This window comes from Oncorhynchus keta, chromosome 32, assembly GCF_023373465.1.
Source record: "Oncorhynchus keta strain PuntledgeMale-10-30-2019 chromosome 32, Oket_V2, whole genome shotgun sequence".
Taxonomy (NCBI): Eukaryota; Metazoa; Chordata; class Actinopteri; order Salmoniformes; family Salmonidae; genus Oncorhynchus; species Oncorhynchus keta.
The window spans coordinates 24,501,983-24,519,378 of NC_068452.1; the positions used below are offsets into that span (position 1 = coordinate 24,501,983).

General features: G+C 47.5%; 1 protein-coding gene across 3 annotated transcripts in view; it reads right to left on the reverse strand.

The window, feature by feature from the left end:
• LOC118365785 (inactive rhomboid protein 1-like) overlaps nt 1-17,396 on the reverse strand; it is a 54,734-nt gene that overhangs the window by 20,355 nt on the left and 16,983 nt on the right. For all 3 annotated transcript variants that reach the window (XM_052490998.1, XM_052490999.1, XM_052491000.1), the window contains exons 2-3: nt 1,409-1,553; nt 841-980 (exon numbers count right to left, since the gene is read on the reverse strand). In XM_052490998.1, the coding sequence (XP_052346958.1) occupies nt 841-980; nt 1,409-1,525 (257 nt within the window). In that variant the 5' untranslated portion in view covers nt 1,526-1,553. The remainder of the gene's footprint in view (nt 1-840; nt 981-1,408; nt 1,554-17,396) is intronic.

The following is a 17,396-nucleotide window of genomic DNA, read 5'->3' on the forward strand; positions in this document are numbered from 1 at the left end:
CAGGGGGAGAGGGTAGGATGGTGAGAGGAGGAGGTAGACAGGGCAGGGGGAGAGGGTAGGATGGTGAGAGGAGGAGGAAGACAGGGCAGGGGGAGAGGGTAGGATGGTGAGAGGAGGAGGAAGACAGGGCAGGGCAAAAAAGAGAAGGAAAGAGGAGAGAAGAAAAGGTGGTGAGCAAGAAACAGCATCTAGAAAAGCGATAAAAACAGAAATAGTGCAAAATGGAGTAAAGCTTTGCAAGCATTGAAATTGTAAAGGGAAATGAAGTTTGAACATGCATTAGAATCATACACACTGACCAGACGAAGAACCAGGCATGCAGAGGGATTCCCAACTCATTCATTCAGACTGTTGAAGAATCAATGCACACAACACAGCCACAGTGATTTCAACTTTTATACACTGTAATATGAGCCCATCTGCAGACCCAGACAGGCACTGATAAAACACACCACAAACAAGCACCTACAAATACCAGTCTGTCCTGTCAAACAAATACAGGTGTCTGGTAAAAATCAATATGCAACCAAACCGCCAAGCTGAAGTGGGTGGCGGCAATCAGGCAGAGAAATGGACATTATGGTCTCATGCCTTGTTACTGGCATCACACAAGTAGCCTACAGCAACACAAACTGGTCAAAAACATGCCATCCCTGACTAAAACATTGCTTACTTCACACCATCATGACAATTTCATCATCAAATATTTTCAAGTGGCCCACTGCTCAACACCAAAGATAACCAAATCCCATGGAGGTCATACGATTCCGGGTCACAACCATGATCTAACCAATCAAGGAGTCCTTCAGTAGCTCCAGAGCGTTGATATGTTCCCCTTACCTCTTGATGGTCTGTGTGATGGAGGACTGGCGTAGCAGGGGCGGCCGGCGAGGGTCAAAGAGGTCGCGAGGCGGGGACCGGAGGTGGGAAGGCTCCACTGGCATGCTGATACTGCGGAGGAAACCCTGACGCTTCACCGGCTGCAGTGGGGGGCATGGGAAGAGACAGAGATGAAGTACACACGATGAGAGCCATATTGCATGCAGAGATTCACATACAGTTACAACAGACCACAACACTGTGGGAGAGACAATGAGAAAGCAGGGAGAAGAATGGAGACAGAGACCCAGAGAGTGAGTGAGTGAGTGAGTGAGTGAGTGAGTGAGTGAGTGAGTGACAGAGAGAGAAAAAAGAAAGTGAAAGAGAGAGAAAAAGAAAGTGAACGATATGGATAAAGAGTGAGATAGAGACAGGGAGAGAGCGAGAGAGAGAGAAAAGAGAGCGAGAGAGAGAGAGAGAGAGAGAGAGAGAGAGAGAGAGAGAGAGAGAGAGAGAGAGAGAGAGAGAGAGAGAGAGAGAGAGAGAGAGAGAGAGAGAGAGAGAGAGAGAGAGAGAGTGTGTGCTGTACCTGGACGAAGGTGGGTGGCTCATCCAGGGACACCTGAGCAGTGGGAATGTCCAGTTTGAGCCATGGAGGCTTCTTCCTCTGCAGGCTGCTGGTGCTCTCACGGCGTGGTTCAGCCATGCTCCCAACCCCACCCCACGCCTCCCACCTACAGGGAGAGAGACAGATGAAGGGAAAAATGAGATTGATACATATCCATCCTTCAAATGTAATCACATCGTCCCTCAGGAGTTTCATTTTAAAAGACTAATCAACAATTCGTAAATGAAAGCCTGAGAGCATCCCGCTAATGATTTGATTTGAAACTTTGATTTGAATAGCTTGTGTTGCAGAGTCATTACACAAGATGGTGCTGAAGAGCCTTGAGTCACCCCATGTGACAGGGTCTGTACTGCTATCGAAAAACCAGTTAGAAGAGCAGAGAGCGCCAAATGGAGAGATTACCAGACCACAGCTGTTTGCTCTTACCCAGAAAGAAACACACGGAACCACTTAACAAAGCAATAAATATTTGTGCAGCGGGAGTGGAGAAGTTTATGATCTAAGGACTAAAAATGCCAGAGATTTAACTGAACTTAATCCCACCTTGTTGTTATATATTACCCTATTCTAGGACTATCCCCCGCCAGGCATTTGTGGGAGAGCCTAAATTGCTAGGTCTCTTCCCATGACGCAGCCTCGACGCCACAGGTGGTGCAATGAACCTCGCCGGCCTCCGTCAGAGAAACCTCCTCATCCCTAAAGCATCGTTATCAACAATCCTTCACTTCAACTTGGGTTCTCTCACAGTCTCACTTATCTCTCTGTTTGTAATATCCTGTTATTATCCTCACTGCTGATTACGGTAAGACAGTACAGTGTCCTTCAAACACCAGGGTGGCAGTCTAAAAGTGCCCTGCGACATTCTCCCCAGGGGCATCATAGGAAGACTGAAACCGTCATTCCCGCGGTGAGATACATGAACGCGCAAATAAAGACTATTTCCACCAAGAAAAACACTCTCCTCACTTGTCACATGATAATTGTCTTTCACAGACTCTCATATTGCTCAAATGCCCCACAAGACGAGGGATGAGGGCCCTAATGTGGTCTTGTGCCTTCACTTCAGCAGCATCAGAGGGCTATGAGCGGGCTGGCAGCAGTCATACGGGGTCACGCATCCCCCTTCTATGGTTACAGAGCTTTAGGTCCTTGGAAAGTTCACGGCAATGTCAAGCACATCTGCTTTGCTTTGCATTTTAACACACTGCAGGCTCCTGTTTTAGCCCAAGTGATGATGGGAGTGTTCATGTGAAACATAAATCCTGCCACAGAGCCAGCGAGGCTGACAATGGAGGGCAGTGGAGGGAGGCAGGAGTGAAACCCCAGGCCGAGGGCCCTGTCCACGGATAGAGAGGAGAGGAGAGAAGGTGAGGTCAACCACACTGCTAGTAACAGCAGCCTGGTCCCAGTCAGCCAAGCCATCATTGACGGCTGGTGTTCACGAGCCATCGGTTCACAGCAGGACACACATGCAGTCAGTCCCATCCTGACCTGTCCAATCATGTGTGAAAATGGTCTGCAACACACAACTGGGTTCAAGTAGTATTTGCTTTATGTAAATACTTTCACTGAGTTTGATTGAGCTCGCCTGGTGCAATGGAACCAAGGGAATAGTACCAAAAGTGCAAACACTGCCAATATGGTAGGCTCAATCAAATTCAGCAAATAATTGAAAGAAAACACATACTATTTGAACCCAGGTCGGACACAGAGAGCGCATACTGAACAAGTCCATAAGCTTGTGGTAAATAGCTAGCTACTGTGAAGACAGAGCCAACTAGAGGTCGGTCACTTCACCCATGGACACCATGCTGAGACATTCTGCCCCACTGCACAGAGTGTAGAGAGGGCTCTGTGTAGGAATGCTGTCCGACCTCACCAGCCTTTATGTCTGGTCAGGAGCTCTGGGCTGTGATGACTGGCCAGGATTAGCTGTTAGCTGAGCCATATGGGAACCAAGCAGGCCAGCCTAGGGTGTGAGGGAGGGAGGTGTGAGGGAGGAAAGAGGGGGAGACCACCCTCACTGACTTGCAACCAGGTTCTTCTGTGTAGAGAAAATATCACAAGATTACACATTTCGAAGCACGGTCACTCAGCTCCATATGAGCTTAGACTTCTAGTGACGGTACAGGTCATGACTGTAGGTTTCTTACCGGGGGTATAAGGCGTAGTGACAGCCTCCCCTGGTCTCCTACTGGGGTGAGTCATGGGCAAGGTGAAGCTCTGTTAGACCAGCTAGCAACCAACGCCTGGAGGAGGGAAACTTCAGCCTGTCCGTCTTCAGCCTTTGCACTTGTACAAAACACACACTATAACATTGCTGCCAGAACCACACACACAAACCCTCTCTTCTATAGCCCAGACAGCCCTGAAGCCACAGCTCCCATAATTTGCTTTTAACGACAAACTCTAGGGATCTTAGTGCTTAGTGATCCAACACAGCAGAGGCATATGCCCTGGTTCTGCCGATTGTATCGAGGGATGGGAGCCTAATTGTCTCATTTGATTCCAGGCCCAGGAGCCGTGACTGTAGTGTGTTTGACCTGGGACTCAGCCTCTGTCTCCTGCTGAATCTACGCTCCACTATCTCCTGGGTTTGTAGCAAACACTGGGGGCGTTGGCGCCTCAGATTCTCCCCACGGTTTTCCTACGGCCAACCCACTTAAATCCTCCTGCCTGTTGCCTGGCTTTCCTCTCATCCTTACTACCCTGTGTACACACTCTTGAGTGTAACTCTGAGAGAGACCAGGTGGTTGACGCGACTGGCACACTGAGACCTATGAAAATCTGAAACCTTAAGACAGACCTACTTACACAATGACAGACACAGACCTACAGACAGGCAGACCTACAGACAGACAGACCTACAGACAGACAGACCTACAGACAGACAGCTGTCTCCTTTCTCTCTTGTCCTTCAGTCCAGTCCAAAGTCAACATGGCAGCTGACTTGGCAGAGTTCTGAGGCTTGTGTCTGGGGAGGAGGATGGGAGGATGGCGGCAACCGCCAACCGGATACTAGGTCTGCAGGCTCCAGGACACCCAGCATGGACACAGGCTGTGGTTATGGCAGTCATCTACCACGGGTCAGTCTTTAACATGGCAGTCATCTCCTCTCACCAGGATAATGAATGAGTACAGTACATTAGGCCTGCATGAATGCCAAGGGCCTAGCTAGGATTCAGGATCATCCATCCCAGTCTGAGAGGCACACTGACTTGACTTCATAGGGAGGAAGTCCTTGAGCAATGGAGATGTCCTTGAGGAGAAATGATGTTGATTGAATTCTACATTTTGGACCCCATCCAAGGACACAGGATTATCATTTTCCCTGACTCCTTATAGTTTCAACTCACATTCAAGTTCCAAAAGGCTTGAAGGCAAGTGGCTCAACCATTTATTTATTTGATACTATCACATTAATGCTTATTACTGCTTAATATTATTAATTGAGTCGAAGACTGTCTTATCTAAAGGTTAAAGGTTAAAACTGAACGTTGCGTGGCAACAATTTCATGCCTGGAGATAGCAACAGTTTTCCCACCATGATAACTACTCTGTCTGTCTGTCTGTCTGTCTGTCTGTCTGTCTGTCTGTCTGTCTGTCTGTCTGTCTGTCTGCACTCAGCATTCTTAAGGTTAACCATAGCCGCGGGAAGTAGTTTGGGGGTGGGGCTGGATAAATCTTTTTGCCCGTGCTGGCACTGCAAGTGGATATATTTATTTATTGATAGTTTTTAAAATTCTGATTTTTCAGGGGTTGCTGCAGCACCGTCAGCACCCCTTCTTCCCACGACTATGAGGTTAACGTGATTTAATCTGTGGGCCCTTTAAAGATATTTGTTTTATCTTCCAGATCCACATCCGAAGAAGGAAAACACCCACTCCCATCCTTGCAACATGCACACTGCAAGATTAGCTTCCTGCTGACGCTTCAACTCCAGGCTAATGCATTTGAGAAACAAACGCTTCCTACTCAACCATGAGATGCATTTACAACAAACTCGATTGACTGTGTTTTTACGTTCTGGTGTTGCTGTTGCTCTCCATTAGCGGGGAAGACTGACAGGCAGACTAAGCCCAGAGGACAGACCCGGGTCTCTCCAGGTGCAGGGTAGGACAGAGATGTCCATGAGGCTTTCAAGTTATCAAACTGACTCAACCACAATGCTTTACCTCCCTGGGAGCCATGTAGGTCTATTGTTGGTGTATGTGCAAGCGGCACCAACAATATGCCCACGCACGCACACACACACACACACACACACACACACACACACACACACACCCTGGATGAGGTTTTTAGGCCATCTATTAATATAATGACTTGGTAAATGGGTGCCAGTCATGCACAGGGAGGCAGTGAGTATTGACAATGGAGGACCCAGCTGTAACAGGTAAAGCTTGAAGACAAACAGTGGTGAGGAGGGCTGGGGGCTGCAAGGAGCTTTGTAGATGTGACTGCTTTCCTTCACTACTGCCTCTTTCAGATGCCTGTCTGAAAGGGCTTTAGGTGTGCGAGGGCAGGGGTTCATTCTCACGGTTCACTTTTCAACAGGACCTGGTTCTCCTGCTGCGATCTCACAACAACGCTTCCTTAATTGACACATCCTGTTTGACGTTACCCACATTCTAAATATATCCCTGTTTTGATGCCTGCTAAGCAGAAACAAATGTTCCACTGAAAAATCTTCATGTTATCTGTTCAAACTGGTAGCCCTAACTTCCTGATACTCGACACCCCTCGACATAAGATCTAATCGATAGAAAATGACAACATGATCCATCCATTTCATTATCCATGTGTGCAGGAATGCATTTGTCAGCAGCCTCTCTCATCTAATGCCAGCCCAGATTTGGAAATAGAAGTGAAACATTATACATTTATAAAATGGGTCTTGTACAGTATGTTTCCCAAGACCTCCATCCAGGGACATAACCTGAATTCATAATAAACTGTCACTGGAACATTCCATAGCAACATTCCATATGATCTTCAGTTGAACAGCCCCCACCATCTCTCCCCCTCGAGATCACTGGCTCAGCTGTTAGCAGGGCCGAATCATTAAAATTCCTGGGGAACATCATCTCCCCGCAACCTCAAGTGGGAGGACATGATCACAGCGGTCACCCAGAAGACACAACAGTGGCAATCCTGATCTGGTTTAACACATCAATCGTTGAGTCCATCCTCACCTCCTCCATCACCGTCTGGTTTGGGTCTGCCCACTGCAAGGGCAAACCGCCACGCATTGTCCGCATGGCGGGTCCTAGGCTGCCACCTGCCCTCCAAGACAAGGAAGCGTGCAGGAAAGATCATCGCCGACTCCTAACAACCCCGGTCCCCCCCCCCACTCCAAACATTCACCTCTGGGAGGCGGTTCAGGTCACTCTTGATCAAAACCTCCCGCCACAATGTTTCTTCCCCTGGACTGTGGCCCTCACCAACCAGCCATCTGGCGCATAGAGACTAAAGGACTGTGGCCCTCACCAACCAGCCATCTGGCGCATAGAGACTAAAGGACTGTGGCCCTCACCAACCAGCCATCTGGCGCATAGAGACTAAAGGACTGTGGCCCTCACCAACCAGCCATCTGGCGCATAGAGACTAAAGGACTGTGGCCCTCACCAACCAGCCATCTGGCGCATAGAGACTAAAGGACTGTGGCCCTCACCAACCAGCCATCTGGCGCATAGAGACTAAAGGACTGTGGCCCTCACCAACCAGCCATCTGGCGCATAGAGACTAAAGGACTGTGGCCCTCACCAACCAGCCATCTGGCGCATAGAGACTAAAGCACTGTGTACACTAAAGGACACCCTATGCTGCACACCGCATCAAGCCATCTCTGAACTGCACATAAAATAACTGCACTAAAATAACTGCATTGCACTCTGTCCATCTCTCTGCATTTAGATATATTCATACTGATAATGTAAATGTGTACATCCACTGTATATCAACCGTATATCCACTGTATATCAACCTTATATCCACTGTATATCAACCATATACCCACTGTATATCAACCTTATATCCACTGTATATCAACCGTATATCCACTGTATATCAACCGTATATCCACTGTATATCAACCATATACCCACTGTATATCAACCTTATACCCACTGTATATCAACCGTATATCCACTGTATATCAACCGTATATCCACTGTATATCAACCGTATATCCACTGTATATCAACCATATACCCACTGTATATCAACCGTATACCCACTGTATATCAACCGTATACCCACTGTATATCAACCGTATACCCACTGTATATCAACCATATACCCACTGTATATCAACCATATACCCACTGTATATCAACCATATACCCACTGTATATCAACCGTATACCCACTGTATATCAACCTTATATCCACTGTATATCAACCGTATATCCACTGTATATCAACCTTATATCCACTGTATATCAACCGTATATCCACTGTATATCAACCGTATATCCACTGTATATCAACCATATACCCACTGTATATCAACCATATACCCACTGTATATCAACCGTATACCCACTGTATATCAACCTTATATCCACTGTATATCAACCGTATATCCACTGTATATCAACCGTATATCCACTGTATATCAACCATATACCCACTGTATATCAACCGTATACCCACTGTATATCAACCATATACCCACTGTATATCAACCATATACCCACTGTATATCAACCGTATATCCACTGTATATCAACCGTATACCCACTGTATATCAACCGTATACCCACTGTATATCAACCGTATATCAACCATATACCCACTGTATATCCACTGTATATCAACCATATACCCACTGTATATCCACTGTATATCAACCGTATACCCACTGTATATCAACCATATACCCACTGTATATCAACCATATACCCACTGTATATCAACCGTATATCCACTGTATATCAACCGTATACCCACTGTATATCAACCGTATACCCACTGTATATTTATACATCTGCTCATTCTCTTACAGCGCTATGCTCACTCTACCTAGTTGTATATAATACATGTAAACTTCGTATGAACTCAGTTGCCTGTATTCTGTCTCTAAATGTTGTCTATCACTAGCAGCGCCATATCACCAAGTCAAATTCAGAGTTATGTGTAAATGTACCTGGTGAATAAAAGGTGATTCTGAAAGTGAGCAGCATTGCTGGAGAAAGCACATCAAGTCTAACCAGTCTGTTCAGCCAGTGTCTGGGCTGGGTGGGGGGTTTCCTCCCTGCTGCTTCTGTGTGCTCACTCCCTGCTCCACTCCCTGCTCCGTACAGGACAGGACTTCTATGTCCCAAATTGCACCCTATTCCCCATAGAGTGCACTACTTTTGACCAAAAAGTGGGGTGTCATTTCAGTAGGCCCTGTGTGCGGACAGTCACAGGAAAATTATTTGTCTTATTGTAAGTGACAGAGCTGAAGACAGTGCAGCTGGCTGCGGGGCAGAGCTGAGGCTAAGGAGGCAGGCTGGGTAGATGAGGGTGGCTGGGTAGAGGAAGGTAGGCTGGGTAGATGAGGCAGGCTGGGCAGAGGGAGGCAGGATGGGTAGATGAGGCAGGCTGGGCAGAGTGAGGCAGGCTGGGTAGATGAGGCAGGCTGGCCAGAGGGAGGCAGGATGGGTAGATGAGGCAGGTTGGGCAGAGGGAGGCAGGATGGGTAGATGAGGCAGGCTGGGCAGAGGGAGGCAGGCTGGGTAGATGAGGCAGGCTGGGTAGATGAGGCAGGCTGGGCAGAGGGAGGCAGGCTGGGCAGAGGGAGGCAGGCTGGGCAGAGGGAGGCAGGCTGGGCAGAGGGAGGCAGGCTGGGCAGAGGGAGGCAGGCTGGGTAGATGAGGCAGGCTGGGCAGAGGGAGGCAGGCTGGGCAGAGGGAGGCAGGCTGGGCAGAAGGAGGCAGGATGGGTAGATGAGGCAGGCTGGGCAGAGGGAGGCAGGATGGGTAGATGAGGCAGGCTGGGCAGAAGGAGGCAGGATGGGTAGATGAGGCAGGCTGGGCAGAAGGAGGCAGGATGGGTAGATGAGGCAGGCTGGGCAGAAGGAGGCAGGATGGGTAGATGAGGCAGGCTGGGCAGAAGGAGGCAGGATGGGTAGATGAGGCAGGCTGGGCAGAGGGAGGCAGGATGGGCGTAGGGGGAAGAGGAAGAGAAACAGAGAGTTCATGCTGGCGTGCAGGCCGAGGCAGGCGCCATGATGGATGATCTCATTAATCTGGGTACTGAGAAGGCTGGACACTTCCTTCCTGAGAAACTGAACATCCTGACCCAAGGCTCTGCTTCCTCGCTCTCTCATTCTCTCTCGCTTCCTCTCTCTCTTTACCCAGCATTTCTCCAAATATATCTTTATCTTTCTCTCGTCTTCTGTTGCTGAACCTCAATCACTTTATTTTGGTTTTCTCTAAATGTCTTTGTGTATAATTGTATTCTTCCCTCTTTATGAGTGACACACTTGCCTACTCATGACCCAAGATAAACTATGGAAAACTACAACACAATGACTTCGCTTTAGTACCGCATATCATGTCCCTTTCGACCTAACAGAATATGCACCATAAATACCGTAAACCTGGATAAAAACAGAGATTCTTCTTGGTATTGTTGACCTTCCCCATGCTGGAGTTGTCACAAACAACAATGCAACCTATCCATCATGGCTGCAGTCCGCCTGCCTCACTACATGTTGAAAGCAATGCAAAGCCTGAAATAAAGGAAATAATGGGAGGAAAAAATGCCATTGAGCAGCTCCCTCTCTTACCCAAACACTGACCTCACTCCTCATATGACTCTATAGGCTTACTATGCTGCAATCTGCATGCACCGTAGGCAACAACACTCCCACAACGTCGTTACTGCCAAGGAGCCCAACAAGACCTCATCCTTCAAGTGTGTTTGGATGGATAAGGAACGTGCTAAGCAATTGGAACACCCATCTGATCTGGCAATGGACCGAGATGGGAGATCTAGAGACCGTGAATCAATTGCACTTAATAACAACGGCCTCAGTGTTGTGTAACACCTGATCCATCTGAGGCACATCTGGGCATTTATTACAGCATGGTGCTGCTTTTTATCTTTAAATAGCGCACACACACACACACACACACACACACACACACACACACACACACACACACACACACACACACACACACACACACACACACACACACACACACACACACACACACACACACACACACACACACACACACACACACACACACACACACACACACACACACACACACACACACACACACACACACCACTGTCAAGCGAGACCCATTAAGAAGCTGACAGGAACTGCAGTCTCTTAGTTTGGGAGCCTGTGGATGACTTCTGAAACAGACGCAGATTAAAGGACTAACAATATCAACACAACGTTCGTGTTGCAGGAGCGACAGGAAGACCAGGTGACCACGCTGATTGTGGAAGCAGAGTTAGGACGCAGACGAGAGGTGCCTCTGTGAATTAACCAAGGGTGTAAACGCAACTCTCTGTTTCTCTTTCCCTCCTTCACACCTTCTCCCTGATGACTAACAGAGCAGTGTGACTCTCAACCACGTGGTTTCCATGCACACGGCGCTGGGATGACAAGGGGATTTTCACCAGGGTTTTTTAAGGGGAAAAGGAAGGAGGGTCCAGCTCCGGTTCCTCTCCTCAGTCTGGGCGTATGGCCTGGCGGTATACTCCTCTTACATGGAAGGAAATACTCCACATAGCTGCAGACCAGGCCTGGGTAGCGGAGGCCAAGGAGCCGCCCTGTGTCCGGCCCGCTCCGCACCATTAAGATTCAGTGTGTGTCTAGCCTGAGGCAAACCGACACAGTGACAGGCTGTCACCCCGAAACATCCTCGTCTGACATTAAAACACAAACACAACAGGAATACCCTCTGCAGCTGACCCAGAGATCCAGTGTCATGGCTGGGGAGGGGCCAGAGGGGAGGGGGGAACTGGCATGACAGGCCTATCTGGTGGAACCTCATTCCATTCCCCATGTTTGCTCACTCAGACACCAGGGCCGGCTCGTCCTACCGTCCGGGAAAACACACACACACACACACCGCACGCACGCACGCACGCACGCACACACACACACACACACACCACGGGGGGATTTTATAGTGCAAAGTCAACACTTGGAAGTGAGTGGCTTTCAATCCAAATTGAGTGTGAACGTGCTACATACGGTGCATGGGAAAAACCTCTGCTACTGCTGTCCAAACAGTATTGACTGTATGCTAAGATCTAGTGCCAGAGGTACTATGTATGAGAGGATAAGTAAGTCTCTGACGCTGTTCTGTGTGCATACAGTCTATTTATAGAAACTTCAATGGCCAACGTCCTGCTGGAGATAGACTATAGACAAGCTTACATAAAGGCAGACATGCTAGATATCAAGGCAGTAGAAAGTACTGTAGGATGATATAACGGCAAATGCTACTACTGTAACTGGCAAAATGATGTCCGCATCCTTTTAACATCTCACGAGTGACTTCACAGTACGATGTGCACTGTACTGTACAGTGACAGTGTTATGCAGTTCATCACTCTCATAACACCCTCCTGCCTCATATACAGCATATTTAACCGCCAGTTAAAAAGTTGAGCGGGCAACATCCCAATGAATACATTGAGAAAACAGTGCATATATCTTCCTCTGCAAATCAACATGAAAAAAAGGGTGAGATGTGTTTTATATCAGGGAGAGGAATTAGCTCTGAATTGCCACGTCTACTGATTCAGCTCACTTGAAGTTGAGTAAGTTCTGCCCAGGCAAAATGGTTTTTCCACTTTTCTTTAGGGGGTGAAATATTATTGCAAGGGTGGATAATTCAACAGATAAATTATTAAACCATTCTACACTTGTGAATAATTCACGGTGTATTTCCCTTTGGAGCTGGCATGGCACACACACACACACACTCTCAGAGCGACAGAGAGAGAGAGAGAGAGAGAGAGAGAGAGAGAGAGAGAGAGAGAGAGAGAGAGAGAGAGAGAGAGAAAGAACCACTTGGCCCATAGCACTCTGTGACTACAGTAGTACACTTACTGTCTCTTTTCTCAAAACTCTTTAACGTGCCCCTCTTAGCTCAACTCTTTAGCATGCTCTTCTTAGCTCAACTCTTTAGCATGCTCTTCTTAGTTCAACTCTTTAGCGTGCTCTTCTTAGTGCAACTCTTTTAGCGTGCTCCTCTTAGTGCAACTCTTTAGCGTGCTCCTCTTAGTGCCACTCTTTAGTGTGCTCCTCTTAGCTCAACTTTTTAGTGTGCCCCTTTTAGCGCAACTCTTTAGCGTGCTCCTCTTAGTGCAACTCTTTAGCGTGCTCCTCTTAACGCAACTCTTTAGGGTGCTCCTCTTAGCGCAACTCATTAGGGTGCCCCTCTTAGCTCAACTCTTTAGCGTGCCCCTCTTAGCGCAACTCTTTTTTTTTACCTTTATTTAACTAGGCAAGTCTGTTAAAAACAAATTCTTATTTACAATGACGGCCTACCAAAAGGCAAACGGCCTCTTGCGGGGACGGAGCTGGTATTAAAAAGATATAAATATAGGACAAAAACACACATCACGACAAGAGACACCACAACACTAGATAAAGAGAGACCTAAGACAACAACATAGCAAGGCCGCAACACATGACAGACAACACAGCATGGTAGCAACACAACATGACAGCAACATGGTAGCCACAAAACATGGTATAAATATGATTGGGCACAGACAACAGCACAAAGGGCAAGAAGGTAGAGACAACAATACCTCACGCAAAGCAGCCACAACTGTCAGTAAGAGTGTCCATGATTGAGTCTTTGAATGAAGAGATTGAGATAAAACAGTAAATCTTGGGAGGGGCCAGCTGAGTATAAGACTGTATCATCTGCATATAAATGGATGAGAGAGCTTCCTACAGGAAGAGCTATGTTGTTGATGTAAATTGAGAAGAGCGTGGGGCCTAGGATTGAGCCTTGGGGTACTCCCTTAAGGACAGGCAATGGCTGAGACAGCAGATTTTCTGACTTTATACACTACACTCTTTGAGAGAGGTAGTTAGCAAACCAGGCCAAAGACCCCTCAGACACACAATACTCCTTAGCCGGCCAACAAGAATGGAATGGCCTACCGTATTCAAAAGCTTTGGCCAAGTTAATAAAAATAGCAGCACAACATTGCTTAGAATCAAGGGCAATGGTGACATCATTAAGGACCTTTAAGGTTGCAGTAACACATCCATAACCTGAGCGGAAACCAGATTGCATACGAGAGAGAATACTATAGACATCTTTAGCTTGCCCCTCTTAGCTCAACTCTTTAGCGGGCCGCTCTTAGCTCAACTCTCTAATGTGCCCCTCTGAGCTCAACTCTTTAGCGTGCCCCTCATAGATCAACTCTTTAGCGTGCCCCTCATAGCTCAACTATTTAGTGCACCCCTAAACTTGCCTCGTGGGCCAGATGCCTTATACTATTCTAAGACAAGTAAATGTAATTTGATTTAACACAATCAAATATTGTGTCTTCTTGTGCATGGACAGTGATTACATCAGCTGATTCTTAGGGAATGCACACACACACACACACACACACACACACATACAACCTCCTCAAGTCTGAGATGTGGTGGGAATAGAGAGGGTGTTTTATCCGAGCCTGAAGTCCCTGAGATTGCTGCTATCATGCCAGGGCCCCAGATGGTACTTTTTCGCATGGAAACTCTTCTTATCTCCCCCTGCAGACAACCCAGTGTGCCCACGCAAAAAGGCCTGTCACCTGGGGAGAGAGTGGGAGTAGAGATCCACCTAGATTCAGGGCCCCTCTGACATCCACCCCCCCAGACCACTGCAGCCTGGAGGACAGGGTGTGACCATGACAACAGCTTCTCCATGTAGCCTGTATAACAGCCTTGTAATAAGTATATCTATGAGTTTCCAGTATTTAACAGCCTGGAGATGGGTAGGAATGCTGTGGGGACAAAGAGCAGAGTAAAGAATGGAGATAATAAAATGAACATGAGCATGACACTTACAAGGACGTGACCTCATCTTATAGGGACATGACCTAATTTTAACGGGAACTAGGAGATCTGGGTCAAAGGTTGAAAACACAGAGGAGGTGTGTGATTGGACTAATTCAACCATGACCATCGATGGCTCTGAACAAACTTTATTTGACTCTTTGCAAACTGGAAACCATTTATCCTGAGGCTGCATTCATTGTAGTTGGGGATTTTAACAAGGCTAATCTGAAAACAAGACTCCCTAAATTGTATCAGCATATTGATTGCGCAACCAGGGCTGGAAAAACCTTGGATCATTGCTATTCTAACTTCCTCGACGCATATAAGGCCCTGCCCCGCCCTCCTTTTGGAAAAGCTGACCACGACTCCATTTTGTTGATCCCTGCCTACAGACAGAAACTAAAACAAGAAGCTCCCGCGCTGAGGTCTGTTCAACGCTGGTCTGACCAATCTGATTCCACACTCCAAGACTGCTTCCATCACGTGGACTGGGATATGTTTCGTATTGCATCAAACAACAACATTGACGAATACGCTGATTCGGTGAGCGAGTTCATTAGAACGTGCGTTGAAGATGTCGTTCCCATAGCAACGATTAAAACATTCCCAAACCAGAAACCGTGGATTGATGGCAGCATTCGCGTGAAACTGAAAGCGCGAACCACTGCTTTTAATCAGGGCAAGATGACCGGAAACATGACCGAATACAAACAGTGTAGCTATTCCCTCCGCAAGGCAATCAAACAAGCTAAGCATCAGTATAGAGACAAAGTAGAATCTCAATTCAACGGCTCAGACACAAGAGGTATGTGGCAGGGTCTACAGTCAATCACGGATTACAAAAAGAAAACCAGCCCCGTCACGGACCAGGATGTCTTGCTCCCAGGCAGACTAAATAACTTTTTTTCCCGCTTTGAGGACAATACAGTGCCACTGACACGGCCCGCAACCAAAACATGCGGACTCTCCTTCACTGCAGCCGACGTGAGGAAAACATTTAAACGTGTTAACCCTCGCAAGGCTGCAGGCCCAGACGGCATCCCCAGCCGCGCCCTCAGAGCATGCGTAGACCAGCTGGCTGGTGTGTTTCGGACATATTCAATCAATCCCTATCCCAGTCTGTTGTTCCCACATGCTTCAAGAGGGCCACCATTGTTCCTGTTCCCAAGAAAGCTAAGTTAACTGAGCTAAACGACTACCGCCCCGTAGCACTCACTTCCGTCAAGGACCATATCACCTCCACCCTACCTGACACCCTAGACCCACTCCAATTTGCTTACCGCCCAAATAGGTCCACAGATGATGCAATCTCAACCACACTGCACACTGCCCTTACCCATCTGGACAAGAGGAATACTTATGTGAGAATGCTGTTCATCGTCTACAGCTCGGCATTTAACACCATAGTGCCCTCCAAGCTCGTCATCAAGCTCGAGACCCTGGGTCTCGACCCCGCCTTGTGCAACTGGGTACTGGACTTCCTGACGGGCCGCCCCCAGGTGGTGAGGGTAGGCAACAACATCTCCACCCCGCTGATCCTCAACACTGGGACCCCACAAGGGTGCGTTCTGAGCCCTCTCCTGTACTCCCTGTTCACCCACGACTGTGTGGCCACGCACGCCTCCAACTCAATCATCAAGTTTGCGGACGACACAACAGTGGTAGGCTTGATTACCAACAACGATGAGACGGCCTACAGGGAGGAGGTGAGGGCCCTCGGAGTGTGGTGTCAGGAAAATAACCTCACACTCAACGTCAACAAAACTAAGGAGATGATTGTGGACTTCAGGAAACAGCAGAGGGAACACCCCCCTATCCACATCGATGGAACAGTAGTGGAGAGGGTAGTAAGTTTTAAGTTCCTCGGCGTACACATCACAGACAAACTGAATTGGTCCACCCACACAGACAGCATCTTGAAGAAGGTGCAGCAGCACCTCTTCAACCTCAGGAGGCTGAAGAAATTTGGCTTGTCACCAAAAGCACTCACAAACTTCTACAGATGCACAATCGAGAGCATCCTGTCGGGCTGTATCACCGCCTGGTACGGCAACTGCTCCGCCCACAACCGTAAGGCTCTCCAGAGGGTAGTGAGGTCTGCACAACGCATCACCGGGGGCAAACTACCTGCCCTCCAGGACACCTACACCACCCGATGTCACAGGAAGGCCATAAAGATAATCAAGGACAACAACTACCCGAGCCACTGCCTGTTCACCCCGCTATCATCCAGAAGGCGAGGTCAGTACAGGTGCATCAAAGCTGGGACCGAGAGACTGAAAAACAGCTTCTATCTCAAGGCCATCAGACTGTTAAACAGCCACCACTAACATTGAGTGGCTGCTGCTAACACACTGACTCAACTCCAGCCACTTTAATAATGGGAATTGATGGGAATTATGTCAAATATATCACTAGCCACTTTAAACAATGCTACCTAATATAATGTTTACATACCCTACATTATTGATCTCATATGTATACGTATATACTGTACTCTATATCATCTACTGCATCTTTATGTAATACATGTATCACTAGCCACTTTAACTATGCCACTTTGTTTACATACTCATCTCATATGTATATACTGTACTCAATACCATCTACTGTATCTTGCCTATGCCGCTCTGTACCATCACTCATTCATATATCTTTATGTACATATTCTTTATCCCCTTACACTTGTGTCTATAAGGTAGTAGTTTTGGAATTGTTAGCTAGATTACTTGTTGGTTATTACTGCATTGTCGGAACTAGAAGCACAAGCATTTCGCTACACTCGCATTAACATCTGCTAACCATGTGTATGTGTCAAATACAATTTGATTTGATTTGATTTGATTGGACCATTTATCAACATGAACCTTTTAAGCTGGGTTGGTTTAACTGAGGTTGAGTGGTTTAACAAGA